Source organism: Lampris incognitus, chromosome 9 (assembly GCF_029633865.1).
Source record: "Lampris incognitus isolate fLamInc1 chromosome 9, fLamInc1.hap2, whole genome shotgun sequence".
Lineage (NCBI taxonomy): Eukaryota > Metazoa > Chordata > Actinopteri > Lampriformes > Lampridae > Lampris > Lampris incognitus.
Window position 1 is genome coordinate 62,121,562 of NC_079219.1, and position 15,773 is coordinate 62,137,334.

At 45.6% G+C, this 15,773-nt stretch overlaps 1 protein-coding gene across 1 annotated transcript in view; it reads left to right on the forward strand.

Moving 5' to 3' along the window:
* col6a4a (collagen, type VI, alpha 4a) overlaps positions 1–15,773 on the forward strand; it is a 151,674-nt gene that overhangs the window by 135,071 nt on the left and 830 nt on the right. Inside the window, exons 38-42 of the mRNA XM_056286202.1 lie at positions 916–1,596; positions 2,079–2,166; positions 3,767–3,927; positions 12,535–12,705; positions 13,596–13,643. Of these exons, the coding sequence (XP_056142177.1) occupies positions 916–1,596; positions 2,079–2,166; positions 3,767–3,927; positions 12,535–12,705; positions 13,596–13,643 (1,149 nt within the window). The remainder of the gene's footprint in view (positions 1–915; positions 1,597–2,078; positions 2,167–3,766; positions 3,928–12,534; positions 12,706–13,595; positions 13,644–15,773) is intronic.

A 15,773-nucleotide genomic window follows, 5' to 3' on the forward strand; every position in this document is an offset into this window, starting at 1 on the left:
CCCGCAACCCTGAGAGCAGGATAAGTGGTTAAGATAATGGGTGGATATATATGTGTGTGTGTGTGTGTGTGTGTGTGTGTGTGTGTATATACACACACACCTATATATACACACACATATATAAGATATTTTTATATAATAATATAAAATATAAAGATAATAATATATAATATAAAGATCTTTTTCTGTGGTTTAAGACTTGGAAGTTCAGTTGGTGGTGTGGTTTGTTTTCAAAATGATATGCAATGCATGGTACCAGGAAGAATAAGTCATGGTCGACTTCATGATGAACGAGATATTTGTCTTTCTAGAGTACTTCACATATGTGTAAGTCCTCACAATGTGAAGCTAGAGAAAAAGCTTCGGGATCACACAGTGACGTCACAGTCTAGCTTAAAATCTAAGGGGTCCGCGGTGGTGTAGCGGTCTAAGCATCGGCTTTGTGTCAATGCAGTTGCTCACTGGGGACCGGGGTTCGCGCCCCGGTCTCGTCAGATCCGACTATGGCCGGACTCGGTGAAGCAGCGATGATTGGCAGCGCTGTCTTTGGGAGGGGGCGGAGTCGGCTTGTGTTCGTCACATGAATGTGTCTCTGGGTGTGTGGGGAAAAAGCAGTGGTTCGGCCTGGAGTCGCCTTGTCACGGAAGTGGTGAGGCGTCTCCTTCGAGACTGCCGGCCGGAGAGATGCAGTTGGCAAACGCATGCAGTACTGGGGTGGGAGTTTCAGCTAAAATAGGGATCGATTGGCCGCTAAATTGGAAGAGAAAAGGGGGGGGGGGTCAGAAAGAAAGAAAATCTAAGTACAGTTGTGACCGGAAATACAGAATCTACCACCTGAGATAAGCAGGGGCCCGTTTGAAAGCCAGTACATGCATGGGCTTTTGGGAAGATAATCTCTGCTTTCTGATGCTTCAGACCCCTGCAGGCCCAGAGAGGAGTGTGCCAACGTGAAGGAGGTCCCGGGCCCCCAAAACATTGATATGGACCTCGTTTTGGTGGTGGACGGCTCCAGGGAGGTTCAGGGTGACCAGTACTCTGGCATCCAGCAGCTGCTGGGCTCTGTATTGGAGCAGCTGGCTGTGAGCCCTCAACCTAACCGAGCTGATAGGCAAACTAGGGTGGCCCTGGTCCAGCAGAGTGGATCACTCTACTCCCAGGCATCGCAGTCTGCAAGGGCTGCCAAGCTGGAGTTTGGTCTTCAAGTGTACCAAGATCAGAGTCTGATGAAGAGACATGTTGTCCAGAGCATGCAACAGCAGGGAGGCTCCTCAGCACTGGGACATACTCTGGATTACGCCTTCAGAGGGTTGCTTCTGAAAGCCAGCAGGCCCAGGGAGAGGAAGGTGATTCTGGCTGTGGTGGGGGCTGAGACAGCCTACTGGGACCAGGCCAAGCTACACCACATCTCCCAGCAAGCCAAGTGCCAGGGGGTGGCACTCTTCGTGGTGACTGTAGGTGATCACTACAACCGTACACAGGTGGAGGAACTGGCTAGTCTTCCTGTGGAGCAGCATCTGATCCATGTGGGCCGACTCAGGGCTGAGGAACAGGGCTATGCACAGAGATTCTTCAGAACTTTCCTCTCCGTTCTCAACAGTAAGAAACGCCTCGAAAAACCTCACATAGCACAGAGGGCTGATTACAGTACAGTTACTTCCTGGAGTTTAATTTACATCCAGTTACTTACGGTTTCTTAGGCTAGATTACATCTTAATTGATTACTTTATTTCAGCAAATTTTAGTTCACATATTATGTTACTTTTTCAATTGATTTCCATTTATATTACATTATATTATGTTGTATTATATGATAGATTAAATTTGATTAGATCCAAATCTTTTTCCACATTTAGTTTACATGTCACACACAGGAAGATGAAGCTGCTGAAAGTAGGTTCAGTCTGCTCTCTGCCGTGCTCAGACCACAGCAGCTGGTTCCCAGGTTGCTTTCAGTCCAGTCTCTATCGGCATGGACAAACCTGACGTCAGTGTGTGTGTGTGTGTGCGTGTGCGTGTGCGTGTGCGTTTGCGTGTGTGTGTGTGTGTGTGTGTGTGTGTGTGTGTGGTGTTGACTGTAGGGGGAATGAATGCTTACCCTCCAGCATCTCTCAGACGTACCTGCAACACACTGGAGGACCAGAAGAGGGAGGAGGTGTTGGTAGAAGGGTAACTCACACCAGCTGCACTTTCACACTTTAACATTATGATGAGGAATTACACTCTAATTAATAACTAATTAATAACTACAACTACAGAGGAATTACACTCTAATTAATAACTAATTAATAACCAACTACAGAGGAATTACACTCTAATTAATAACTAATCAATAACTACAACTACGGAGGAATTACACTCTAATTAATAACTAATTAATAACCAACTACAGAGGAATTACACTCTAATTAATAACTAATCAATAACTACAACTACGGAGGAATTACACTCTAATTAATAACTTATTAATAACTACAAACACAGAGGAATTACACTCTAATTAATAACTACAACTACGGAGGAATTACACTCTAATTAATAACTACAACCACAGAGGAATTACACTCTAATTAATAACTATTTAATAACTACAACCACAGAGGAATTACACTCTAATTAATAACTACAACCACGGAGGAATTACACTCATGCAGTCAAGTCAAGTCGAGTCAGTTTTATTTGTATAGCCCAATATCACAAATTACAAATGTGCCTCAGGGGGCTTTACAGCAACACAACATCCTGTCCTTACACCCTCTCATCAGATAAGGAACAACTCCCTAAAAACCTTTAACAGGGAGAAACACGAGGAAGAAAGCTCAGAGAGCACCAGAGGAGGATCTCTCTCCCAAGATGCACAAGGTGCAATGATGTTGTGTTTACACAATTTACACAATACAACATTGAAAGAGAATAACACAATTATAATGGACATAAAATTTATGAAGAATATGATGTGCAGGATGCAGTCACTTAATGAAGTTGATGAAATTGAATACTATATGGTATATGAATACTATATGGTAGGAATCGGGCCATGTGTCTACTGGACACCTGTACATCCACTGGACACCTGTACATCCACGGTACATACATACATACATACATACCTGTACATGCATGCTACATACATACATACCTGTACACACACTCTACTTACATACATACCTGTACATATATGCTACATGTATACATACCTGTACATACACACTACATACATACATACCTGTACATACACACTAAATACATACATACCTGTACATACACTCTACTTACATACATACCTGTACATACACACTACATACATACATACATACCTGTACATACATGCTACATACATAAATACCTGTACATACATGCTACATATATACAATTAATGTGAAATGAAATAGATCTGGATAGCAAACGTGAGTACAGCTAGCTCCATCAGGGCATGCCCTACAGAGCTTTAAAAGCATCTGCTACCTGGAGGTTATTGTTCTTTCAGCAGTGCAAGTTTACAAATAGAAATTAAGACCATAATCCTCCAAAGAGCTTGGCCACTGCCATTAAACTGAAGCCAAAGATGTAGCTAACCCTCAAAATATGGAATTAAAAAGATGTCAACAGCCCAGGTTGGGTTGGACAATTTATGCAAATTCTCAGCCCAATCTGAGCGGCAGTATGAGCCTACTCAACACACCAAAACACTTGCTCCCATAATCACACTGCATGTGGTTCTTAAGAAAGTGGAATGATTGCTTAATAATTTGATTGGTTGTGTATCTAGCCAGGGGGAGCCGCAGGAGGAGGAGCTTAGAGAAGAGGGACAGGAGGAGTTTCAGGAGCAGACAGGAGAACAAACCCAGACAGACCTGGGCCAGTTGGACCTAATCCAGACATTGTCCAGAGGTGATGGGGAGACCTTCCCAGCTCGACCCAATCTCAGAGGTAGTATTTCATATCATCAGACTGATGGCTCACCAGTTCTCTCATGGGAATCATCATCATCGTCATCGTCACTGCCTACACACTGGTTACACTTTGTTCCAACTGGGTGATAGATGACAGATGGGTGGACAGTGTTTTACTCGTAAGACCACACCACTAGTTAAGACGACTCCAGAAAAGCATGCCACAGCCAGATTCCCCTGGTAGTCCTGGCCTTATCTGCACCTTGAAATTGTCCTGCTACACTAAACTCAACCCATTCTGACTACCCGAAATCAAAACAGAACATGCTGTTGTTATGCCGAGGTGGTGTGCCGAGATCCAAAAGTGTGTGAGAAACATGTGAAATCTAAAAAGCTCTCCTAAACACACTATAAATCTAATCCTTTATTATTATTATTAATAATAAAAGTAGTTAGTCTGAAAAACAAGTTTCACTCCTTCCACTACAGCTAGAACAGGGAAAACTGCAGCTTCGATGGAACCCTGGTATATTTTCTTTCATTGTGATTTTTTCTTTTTAGAGGGAGGTATTTTACGAGTTGGCTGATATGTGACTGCAGCCCTACAGTCAACTGACAGAGTATTCCTGCATTTTGTTAGCACGTTGCAAGGCCAAAGCTGTGCACAGGATGTTTAAAGCATAGTAGTAAGTCGGCAGTCATGACCGACGGTCTTATTTCATATCGTTCCAGCACAGATAACTGATTCCACCCATTTTCATTTAAAAATGACTCTTCAGTGTTTGTTTGCAAACTTTCTCCCCATCCTGTCTTTCTTACTTACTGTTTTATATACACGTATGTACATACAACTATGTACAGTAACATGTCAGTATTACAACATCAGCGTCACATTAATACAGCAAGCACACTCGAGATAATAGGCATCTGTTTTTGTTCCCAGACACCACTATGCTTTCTTCTGGCTGTCTCTCTGTTAACCTAGCATCATCTTTTGTGTATTGCATCAGAGATACTGTCCGTTGGTCTGAACCTGTGCCAACACAAGAAGCCTCAGCAGCAACAAAAGCCAGAAGTGCTTCATGTTTTTATGACAGCTGGCGATGAGCAGGGGCAACAAGAGGTGCAATGCCAGCATCCAGAGGCACAATTTAAACCTGAGCTTAAGTCAACTTCATGCACTTTAATGATGACACACTGAAACAGCAACCACCTGAAGAAGGGAGGTCTTCCTACTGCACCACAGACCTGAAGAAGGGAGATCTTCTACTGCACCACAGACCTGAAGAAGGGATGTCTTCCTACTGCACCACAGACCTGAAGAAGGGAGATCTTCTACTGCACCACAGACCTGAAGAAGGGAGGTCTTCCTACTGCACCACAGACCTGAAGAAGGGAGATCTTCCTACTGCACCACAGACCTGAAGAAGGGAGATCTTCCTACTGCACCACAGACCTGAAGAAGGGAGGTCTTCCTACTGCACCACAGACTTGAAGAAGGGAGATCTTCTACTGCACCACAGACCTGAAGAAGGGAGATCTTCCTACTGCACCACAGACTTGAAGAAGGGAGGTCTTCCTACTGCACCACAGACTTGAAGAAGGGAGGTCTTCCTACTGCACCACAGACTTGAAGAAGAGAGGTCATCCTTCTGCACCACAGACCTGAAGAAGGGAGGTCTTCTTACTGCACCACAGACCTGAAGAAGGGAGGTCTTCCTACTGCACCACAGACCTGAAGAAGGGAGGTCTTCTTACTGCATCACAGACTTGAAGAAGGGAGGTCTTCCTACTGCACCACAGACCTGAAGAAGGGATGTCTTCCTACTGCACCACAGACTTGAGAAGCTGTTGGCCACAGCTAAAACTGATGTCTGCAGCAAAGCCTTGAACAATGCTCCTCATTGCTGACTGTTGCTAGGAGGGGTTGTGGCATGCAGCTTGCTGCCAGAAAGACTGCTGTTCCCATGATGCTTCAGGTGTGAGTGCAGGGCATCACAGACACACTGGTGTTAGTACACTACATTTGAGGTAAAAAAAAATACAATACATACAGTACCCTTGTTGCATAAATTGTGCACACCCCTACACTAATATTTTGTTGAAGCACCTTTTGATTTTATTACAGCACTCAGTCTTTTTGGGTAAGAGTCCATCAGCTTGATACATTTTGACTTGGCAGTATTCAGTCTTCCTTTCAAAAACATTCTAGATTCATCTAGTTGTGAGGACATCTCCTGTGCACAGCCCTCTTCAGATCACGCCACAGATGTTCTATTGGATTCATGTCTGGGCTCTTGCTGAGCCATTCCAAACTGTTGATCTTTTGGTGAAACCATCCCTTTGTTGATTTGGACATATGCGTTGGGTCATTGTTGTGCTGAAAGGTGAAATTCCTCTTCATCTTCAGCTTTCTAGCAGACACCTGAAGGTTTTGCTCCAGAATCAACTGGTATTTGGAGCTGTTGTTGATTCGCTCCACCTTGACTAAAGCCCCCGTCCTGGCTGAACAAAACCATCCCCAAAGCCTGATCCTGCACCACCAAAAGAGCACCATCAAAACAGCACCATACCCATGGTGAACAAGGGTATGGTGCTCTTTTGGTGATGTGCTGTGTTGCTTTTGCACCAAACATACTTTTTGGAATTATGGCCAAGAAGTTCAACCTTGGTCTCATCAGACCATAACACATTTTTCCACATGGTTTTGGGAGACTGGATGTATTTTTTTGCAAAATTTAGCCAGGCTTGGACATTTTTTTTTCATATGAAAAGGCGTCTTACCACCCTACCCCATAGCCCACACATATATGAAGAATATGGGAGATTGTTCTGACATGTAGGGAGCAACCAGTACTTGCCAAAACTGCTGAAGCTCCTTTAATGTTGCCGTAGAGCTCTTGGCAGCCTTCCTGACCAGTTTTCTCCTTGTCTTCTCATCAATTTTGGAGGGACGTCCTGTTCTTGGTGATACCACTGTTGTGTCTGTCATATTTTCTCCACTTGATGGTGGTCTTCACTGTGGTCCATGGTATATCTATTCATTCATTCATTCATCTTCAGTCGTTTTTCTGGGGTCAGGTCGCGGTGACAGCAAGCTAAGTAGGGCACTCCAGATGTCCCTCTCCCCAGCAACGCCCTCCAGCTCCTCCTGGGGGATCCCAAGGCGTTCCCATGCCAGATTGGACATGTAGTCCCTTCAGCAAGTTCCGGGTCTACCCCAGGGTCCCCTCCCAGTTGGCTGTGCCCGGAAAACCTTCAAAGGAAGGTGCCCAGGAGGCATCCTAATTAGATGTCTGAACCACCTCAACTGGCTCCTTTCGACACGGAAGAGTAGCAGCTCTACTCCGAGCTCCCTCCGGATGTCCGAGCTCCTCACCCTATCTCTAAGGCTGAGCCCAGACAATCTACGGAGGAAACTCATTTCAGCCGCTTGTATCCGCGATCTCACCCTTTCGGTCACTACCCAAAGCTTGTGACCATAGGTGAGGGTTGGAACGAAGACTGGCTGGTAAATTGAGAGCTCTGCCTTCTGGCTCAGCTCCCTCTTCACCACAACGGTCCAGTACAACGTCCATAATACTGCTGATGCTGCACCAATCCACCTGTCAATCTCCCGCTCCATCCTACCCTCACTCGTGAACAAGACCCCGAGATACTTAAACTCCTTCACTTGGAAGTAACAACTCATCCCCAACCCGGAGGGAGCAGTCCACCATTTCCCGGTAGAGAACCATGGCCTCAGACTTGGAGGTGCTGACTCTCATCTTGGCCATTTCACACTCAGCTTTATATATATGTATATATATATATATATACACACACACACACACACACACACACACACACTACTACTACTTTCAGCTGTGGATCATCCATTTCCATCTCTTCCTGTCCTCTGCATTTTCCTCTGTCACACCAGCTACCTGCATGTCCTCCCTCACCACATCCATAAACCTCCTCTTTGGCCTTCCTCTTCTCCTCTTCCCTGGCAGCTCCATATTCAGCATCCTTCTCCCAATATACCCAGCATCTCTCCTCCACACATGCCCAAACCATCTCAACCTTGCCTCTCTTGCTTTGTCTCCAAACCGTCCAACCTGAGCTGTCCCTCTAATACACTTGTTCCTTATCCTGTCCTTCTTCATCACTCCCAGTGAAAATCTTAGCATCTTCAACTCTGCGGTTACTTTGGACAGTTGACCCCAAGTATTTAAACTCATATGCCTTCATCACCTCTACTCCTTGCATCGTCACCATTCCGCTGTGCTCCCTCTCATTCATGCATATTCATATTCATGCAACATCCAATGGGGAACCTCTCCCTTCCCCATTGGATGTTGTGCACGTGATGTGCATGATGAGGAAGTAAATGGTATGTTCTTTCCTGAGTAGCTTTATTGACAGCTGATGATTGCTTATGGCATGAAACAGGCTTGTACTGTCTCATAAAGAATTTACTTGGCTCACTGCTATATATATATATATATATATATATATATATATATATATATATATATATATATATATATATAAATGCTCTTTTACGCCCCTGTCCTGATCGATACCTTTCAGCAATGACATCCCGTTCACACTTTGTGAGCTCTTTGGGGACCATGGCTTTTGCAGTTGGATGCAACCAAGAAGATGTCAGGAAGATCCTACGGGAACAGCTGAGTTTTATTTGGGGTTAATCAGAGCAACTTTAATTGATGGCATGTGCATAAGAAATGCTACTCTGATCACAGCCACATCCCCCGTTATAGAAGGCTGTGTACACTTATGCAACTAGGTTACTGTATGTTTCGTCCATCCATCCATGATCCTGCTCTCAGGGTCGCAGGGGTGCTGCAGCCTGTCCCAGCAGCCACTGGGTGGCAGGCAGGAAGAGAAAAAGGTTTTATATTTTTTCTTTTTCTCCTAAAATGTTTCTGATCGGTTTCATGATTCAGTTGGTTTCATGTTTTTTTACATTACAAAGACCTGCCATTTTAACAAGGGTGTGTAGACTTTTTATACCCACTGTGTAGGTTGCATCCTGTGGTAGACAGGAAGAGGTGGAAGCGGATGATCTGCTGTGGCGACCCCTAACGGGAGCAGCCGAAAGTAGTAGTAGTAGTGTAGGTTGCATCCTGTGGTGCACAGGAAGGTCCACTCAGCTCCAGTGTGGGCTGTTTGTCTGGAGCAGAACCGGTACGCCCAATTTATGCTCCAAATGTCAGCTAGCAGACATAAGAAAATGTGTCGTGTACACGACAGCCCTGGGAGACACAAAAAGTGTCTCTCATGACGTCAAAATTGTAGAAACATCTGTCTGCTAGCCGACATTTGGAGTATAAATTGGGCCGTACCGAGCACTGCTGAAGGGGTCACCCGGTATGTTGATGGTGACATGAGCTCAGCTGTCCTCAGCCAGCATCTTCTGTCTCTTCTGTGGCTTCCCCACAAGGCATGGGATGCCCAGTAGTCCCAGCAGGTCCCCCATACACGGATGTCTCCCATACAGCAGTGTCTCCCATACACGGATGTCTCCCATACAGCAGTGTCTCCCATACAGGAGTGTCTCCCATACACGGATGTCTCCCATACAGCAGCGTCTCCCATACAGCAGTTTCTCCCATACAGCAGTGTCTCCCATACAGCAATGCTCCCATACAGCAGTGTCTCCCACACATGGATGTCTCCCATACAGCAGTGTCTCCCATACACGGATGTCTCCCATACAGCAGTGTCTCCCATACAGGAGTGTCTCCCATACACGGATGTCTCCCATACAGCAGCGTCTCCCATACAGCAGTGTCTCCCATACAGCTGCATCTCCCATACAGCAATGTCTCCCATACAGCAGTGTCTCCCATACAGGAATGTCTCCCATACGGCAGTGTCTCCCATACAGGAGTGTCTCCAATACAGCAATGTCTCCCATACAGGAGTGTCTCCCATACAGCAGTGTCTCCCATACAGGGATGTCTCCCATACAGCAGTGGCTCCCATACGGCAGTGTCTCCCATGCAGCAGTGTCTCCCATGCAGGGATATCTTCCATACAGGAGTGTCTCCCATACAGCAGTGTCTCCCATACAGGGATGTCTCCCATACACGGATGTCTCTCATATAGCAGTGTCTCCCATACAGCAATGCTCCCATACAGCAGTGTTTCCCGCACATGGATGTCTCCCATACAGCAGTGTCTCCCATACAGGAATGTCTCCCATACAGCAGCATCTCCCATACAGCAATGTCTCCCATAAAACAGTGTCTCCCATACAGGAATGTCTCCCATACAGCAGTGTCTCCCATACAGGAATGTCTCCCATACAGCAGCATCTCCCATACAGCAATGTCTCCCATACAACAGTGTCTCCCATACAGGAATGTCTCCCATACAACAGTGTCTCCCATACAGGAATGTCTCCCATACAGCAGTGTCTCCCATACAGGAGTGTCTCCCATACAGCAGTGTCTCCCATACAGGGATGTCTCCCATACGGCAGTGTCTCCCATACAGCAGTGTCTCCCATACGGCCATGTCCCCCATACAGGGATGTCTCCCATACAGCAGTGGCTCCCATTTGGCAGTGTCTCCCATACAGCAGTGTCTCCCATACAGGAATGTCTCCCATACAGCAGCATCTCCCATACAGCAATGTCTCCCATACAACAGTGTCTCCCATACAGGAATGTCTCCCATACAACAGTGTCTCCCATACAGGAATGTCTCCCATACAGCAGTGTCTCCCATACAGGAGTGTCTCCCATACAGCAGTGTCTCCCATACAGGGATGTCTCCCATACGGCAGTGTCTCCCATACAGCAGTGTCTCCCATACGGCCATGTCCCCCATACAGGGATGTCTCCCATACAGCAGTGGCTCCCATTTGGCAGTGTCTCTCATACAGCAGTGTCTCCCATACAGGGATGTCTCCCATACGGCAGTGTCTCCCATACAGGGATGTCGCCCATACAGCAGTGTCTCCCATGCGGCCATGTCCCCCATACAGGAATGTCTCCAATACGGCAGTGTCTCCCATACAGGAGTGTCTCCCATACAGCAGTGTCTCCCATACAGGGATGTCTCCCATATGGCAGTGTCTCCCATACAGCAGTGTCTCCCATACAGGGATGTCTCCCATACAGCAGTGTCTCCCATACGGCAGTATCTCCCATACAGGAGTGTCTCCCATACAGGGATGTCTCCCATACAGGAGTGTCTCCCATACGGCAGTATCTCCCATACAGGAATGTCTCCCATACAGGGATGTCTCCCATACAGCAGTGTCTCCCATACGGCAGTGTCTCACATACAGCAATGTCTCCCATACAACAGTGTCTCCCATACAGCAGTGTCTCCCATACAGGAGTGTCTCCCATACAGCAGTGTCTCCCATACAGGAATGTCTCCCATACGGCAGTGTCTCCCATACAGGGATGTCTCCAAATACAGCAATGTCTCCCATACAGGAGTGTCTCCCATACAGGGAGGTCTCCCATAGAGCAGTGGCTCCCATACAGCAGTGTCTCCCATGCAGGGATGTCTCCCATACAGGGATATCTTCCATACAGGAGTGTCTCCCATACAGGGATGTCTCCAATACGGCAGTGTCTCCCATACAGGAGTGTCTCCCATACAGCAGTGTCTCCCATACAGGGATGTCTCCCATACAGGGATGTCTCCCATACAGCAGTGTCTCCCATACGGCAGTATCTCCCATACAGGAGTGTCTCCCATACGGCAGTATCTCCCATACAGGAGTGTCTCCCATACAGGGATGTCTCCCATACAGCAGTGTCTCCCATAAGGCAGTGTCTCACATACAGCAGTGTCTCCCATACAGGAATGTCTCTCGTACAGCAGTGTCTCCCATACGGCAGTGTCTCCCATACAGCAGTGTCTCCCATACAGGAATGTCTCCCATACAGCAGTGTCTCCCATACAGGAATGGCTCCCATACGGGAATGTCTCCCATACAGCAGTGTCTCCTATGCAGGAATTTCTCCCATACAGCAGTGTCTCCCATACAGGAGTGGCTCAGTGGCTCCCATACAGCAATGTCTCGCATACAGGAATGTCTCCCATACAGCCGTGTCTCCCGCACAGGAATGTCTCCCATACAGTAGTGTCTCCCATACAGGAATGTCTCCCATACAGCAGTGTCTCCCATGCAGCAGTGTCTCACATAAAGCAATGTCTCCCATACAGCAGTGTCTCTCATACAGGAATGTCTCTCATACACCAATGTCTCTCATACAGCAGTTTCTCACAGGAATGTCTCCCATACAGCAGTGTCTCTCATACAGCAGTGTCTCTCATACAGCAGTGTCTCCCATACAGCAGTGTCTCTCATACAGCAGTGTGTCTCATACAGCAGTGTGTCTCATACAGCAGTGTCTCCCATACAGCAGTGTCTCTCATACAAGGATGTCTCCCATACAGCAGTGTCTCTCATACAGCAGTGTGTCTCATACAGCAGTGTCTCTCATACAGCAGTGTGTCTCATACAGCAGTGTCTCTCATACAGGAATGTCTCCCATACAGCAGTGTGTCTCATACAGCAGTGTCTCCCATACAGCAGTGTCTCTCATACAGCAGTGTGTCTTATACAGCAGTGTCTGCAGTGTAGTAAAGCTGTTTGTTCTGCTTTCAGCCCCGTGTCAGCTGCATGTGGACTCGGGCAGCCTGTGCAGCGACTTTGTCCAACGATGGTTCTTTGACAAAGCCATCAGTGCATGCTCACCCTTCTGGTATGGAGGTTGCGATGGTAATGCCAATCGCTTTAACACGGAAAATGAATGCCTCCAGACATGTGTCGGCTCTAGTAAGTACGCTCTGCATCCCCGTCCCAGACACACACTGAAGCTGGTGTCAGTACTGACATGTTGATTTGAAGTGGGACACATGGGGCATATACATATCAAATTATGTTGTGTCATATTGAAATGTGTTTTCACTGAAGTGTAGCAAAGAAAGTCTCATGTCAAGTGTAAGATCCAGCCAGTGGTTTGCATCCATGTTGCGGCCGGCCGGCCCGCGGCACAGCAGCAGCTGCGGTGCTCTTCCTCGTTGTTTTGGGGCACCAGTGTGCTGCAGCTGTCCCTGTGAGCAGGAGGAGGACTCCCACCAGTCTCGTGGTGTAGGAGGAAACTGATAAACTCGTCCACTGCAGGGATGGTTTAAGGCTTTACTGAACTCTTCCGGGAATGAACAGGCCCTCAAACTGGAAGTGGTTTCAAAATGTTCCTGCTGAAGAATATTTAATGAATGTGACTTTATTTAAAACCCTGTCTCTAAAATAAAATAACAACAATAATAATTTATTATTCATGATGCCAGCCTTTTAAATGAGCACATCCTAAGGACAAGCTAAATGACCTGTGTGCTTTTCACACGTGTCCTCTCCACACATCATCCAAGCAACAGGAACAGCAAGTTCACACGTTGCCTGGCAACAGACTGATTGACCTCCATCAGTCGGTAAAAGGGTTATGCTGAGGAACATTTGAATTGTAAAGAAAGTTTATCAATTCTGTGCTGTCTGTCAGGGCCCCTTTCTTGCAAACGTTTCAGCACAACGAGGGGCAGCATGTCTGACATGGTGTGTTGGTGGTGACATGGTGTGTTGGTGGTGACATGGTGTGCTGGTGGTGACATGGTGTGCTGGTGTGCTGGTAGTGTGTCTGCTGTTGCTGACTGTTGTGTCTTTGACAGAGCCAACGGCCGTGCTGACAACAGAACAAACCAACGTTCTCACCAAGGGTAAGTCCCACAGCCCCTCATCACTGCTTCTTCATTACAGTACACATACACACACATGAACTGTTGGCAAACAATAACGTACTACATGTTCATGCGTTAGACTACTTTTAGGGGCTGGTACGACCATGTTCACCTTCATGTGAAGCTATGTGGTCAGATGGTGGAGTCAGGAGGTGTTTCCAGCAGCCAGATGCTGAACATCTGCTCTGACTCCTCTGCAACCAGCAGCCACCTTAGTCATCTTCTGGTGGATGGTCATGGATGGTCACATGGTCATCTTTTAGTGCAGGGGTCCCCAACCTTTTTTGCACCACGAACCAGTTTAATGTTGACAATATTCTGGCGGACCGGGGGAGGGGCGGGGTGGGTTAATAACGACCGGAAAATAGGTTAGGCTTGTAAGTCAATAGTATCATAACATTTAAAGTAAGGTTTGGATTTTAAACACACAGCACATATTTTCCTTGCGTTAGCATAACATACATATAACATCATTGCAACTCACCAGTATCACTGAATCAGTGGGAGCCCTGGGCTGGTTTCCCTGCAGCAAGACGGTCCAATCGAGGGCTGATGGGAGACAGCAACACCCGAAGGGTGTTTGTTATGTCCAGTCTATTCCGCAGTGTAGTTTTGGTTGTATTCATTGCAGGAAAGCCCGCTTCACAGAGATATGATGTTGGAAATGGAAGCAGGTGTCAGTGCTTCCGTGGCCTTCTCAGGACATTCAGCCTCGACTTGATCCAGAATGTCGACAGAGCTGTGACAGTAGCTGCGCTGCGCTGCGCAGCTCCGTACTATGCACTACACAGTAGAGCACTACACAGCACACCCCTGCACACGCATATATATATATCATTGTTGCCCCCCCACTTCTGCTTATAAACACATACAAGCTAGTTATAAACACATACAACCTAGTTATAAACACACACAAACTACTTATAAACACACACAACCTAAACACACACAAACTACGTATAAACACATAAACAACTTATGAACATGTACAATGTACACATGCAAACTAGTTACAAACACATACAAACTACTTATAGACGCATACAAAGTAGTTAAAAACACATACAAACTAGTTAGAAACACATACAACTGCTTATGTAGTTGTATGTGTTTATAACTAGTTTGTATGCGTTATAACATAACACACACACAACTAAGCAGCTGTGTGTTGCTTAGTTGTGTGTTTATAACTTGCTTATAAGCAATTGTATGTGTTCATAAGCAGTTTGTATTTGTTAATAACATGTTTATAAGCAGCTGTGTGTGTGTTTATAACTAGTTTGTGTTTATTAAGACGTTTATGAACACGTTTATATAAACATACAAACTAGTTATAAACATGCAAACTGCTTATAAACACAAACACTGCTTATAAACATACAAACTAGTTATAAACACATACAAACTGCTTATAAACACACAAATTAGTTATAAACACAAACAACTGCTTATGTAGATGTATGTGTTAATAACTAGCTTGTATGCGTTATAACATAACACATACAACTAAGCAGTCGTGTTGCTTAGTTCTGTGTTTATAACATGTTCATAAACGATTGTATGTGTTTATAACTAGTATGTGTTTATAAGCAGTTTGTATGCATTTATAACATTTATAAGCAGTTGTATGTGTGTGTTCATAAGTAGTTGTATGTGTTTATAACTAGCTTGTATGTGTTTATAAGCAGTTGTGTGTGTTTATAACTAGTTTGTATGTGTTGATAAGCAGTTGTATGTTTATAATCAGCTTTTATGTGTTTATAAGCAGTTTTCATGTTTATAACTAGTTTGTATGTTTATATAAACGCACAAGCTAGTTGTAAACATAACTCGTCTACTTTAAGGTCTACTTTAAGCATCTTCGCTGGCAACTGAAACTAAAATTTCCCGGCCCAACTTGCTGGTCAGTGGGGACAGAGTCCTGCTGTGTTTCTGATGTTTCTAATCAGAATCTATAATTTGATGTACTGTTAAGTTAGAAGGCCTTCTTCTCCTCTTTCTTTGTCCTCTTCCTCTTGTTTTCCTGCTAAACACTTTCTCTCCACTCCACGGGGAACTTGTTCTCTCTGTCTCTCACTTTCTCCCATGTCTTCTTCTCATCCTGTCTTG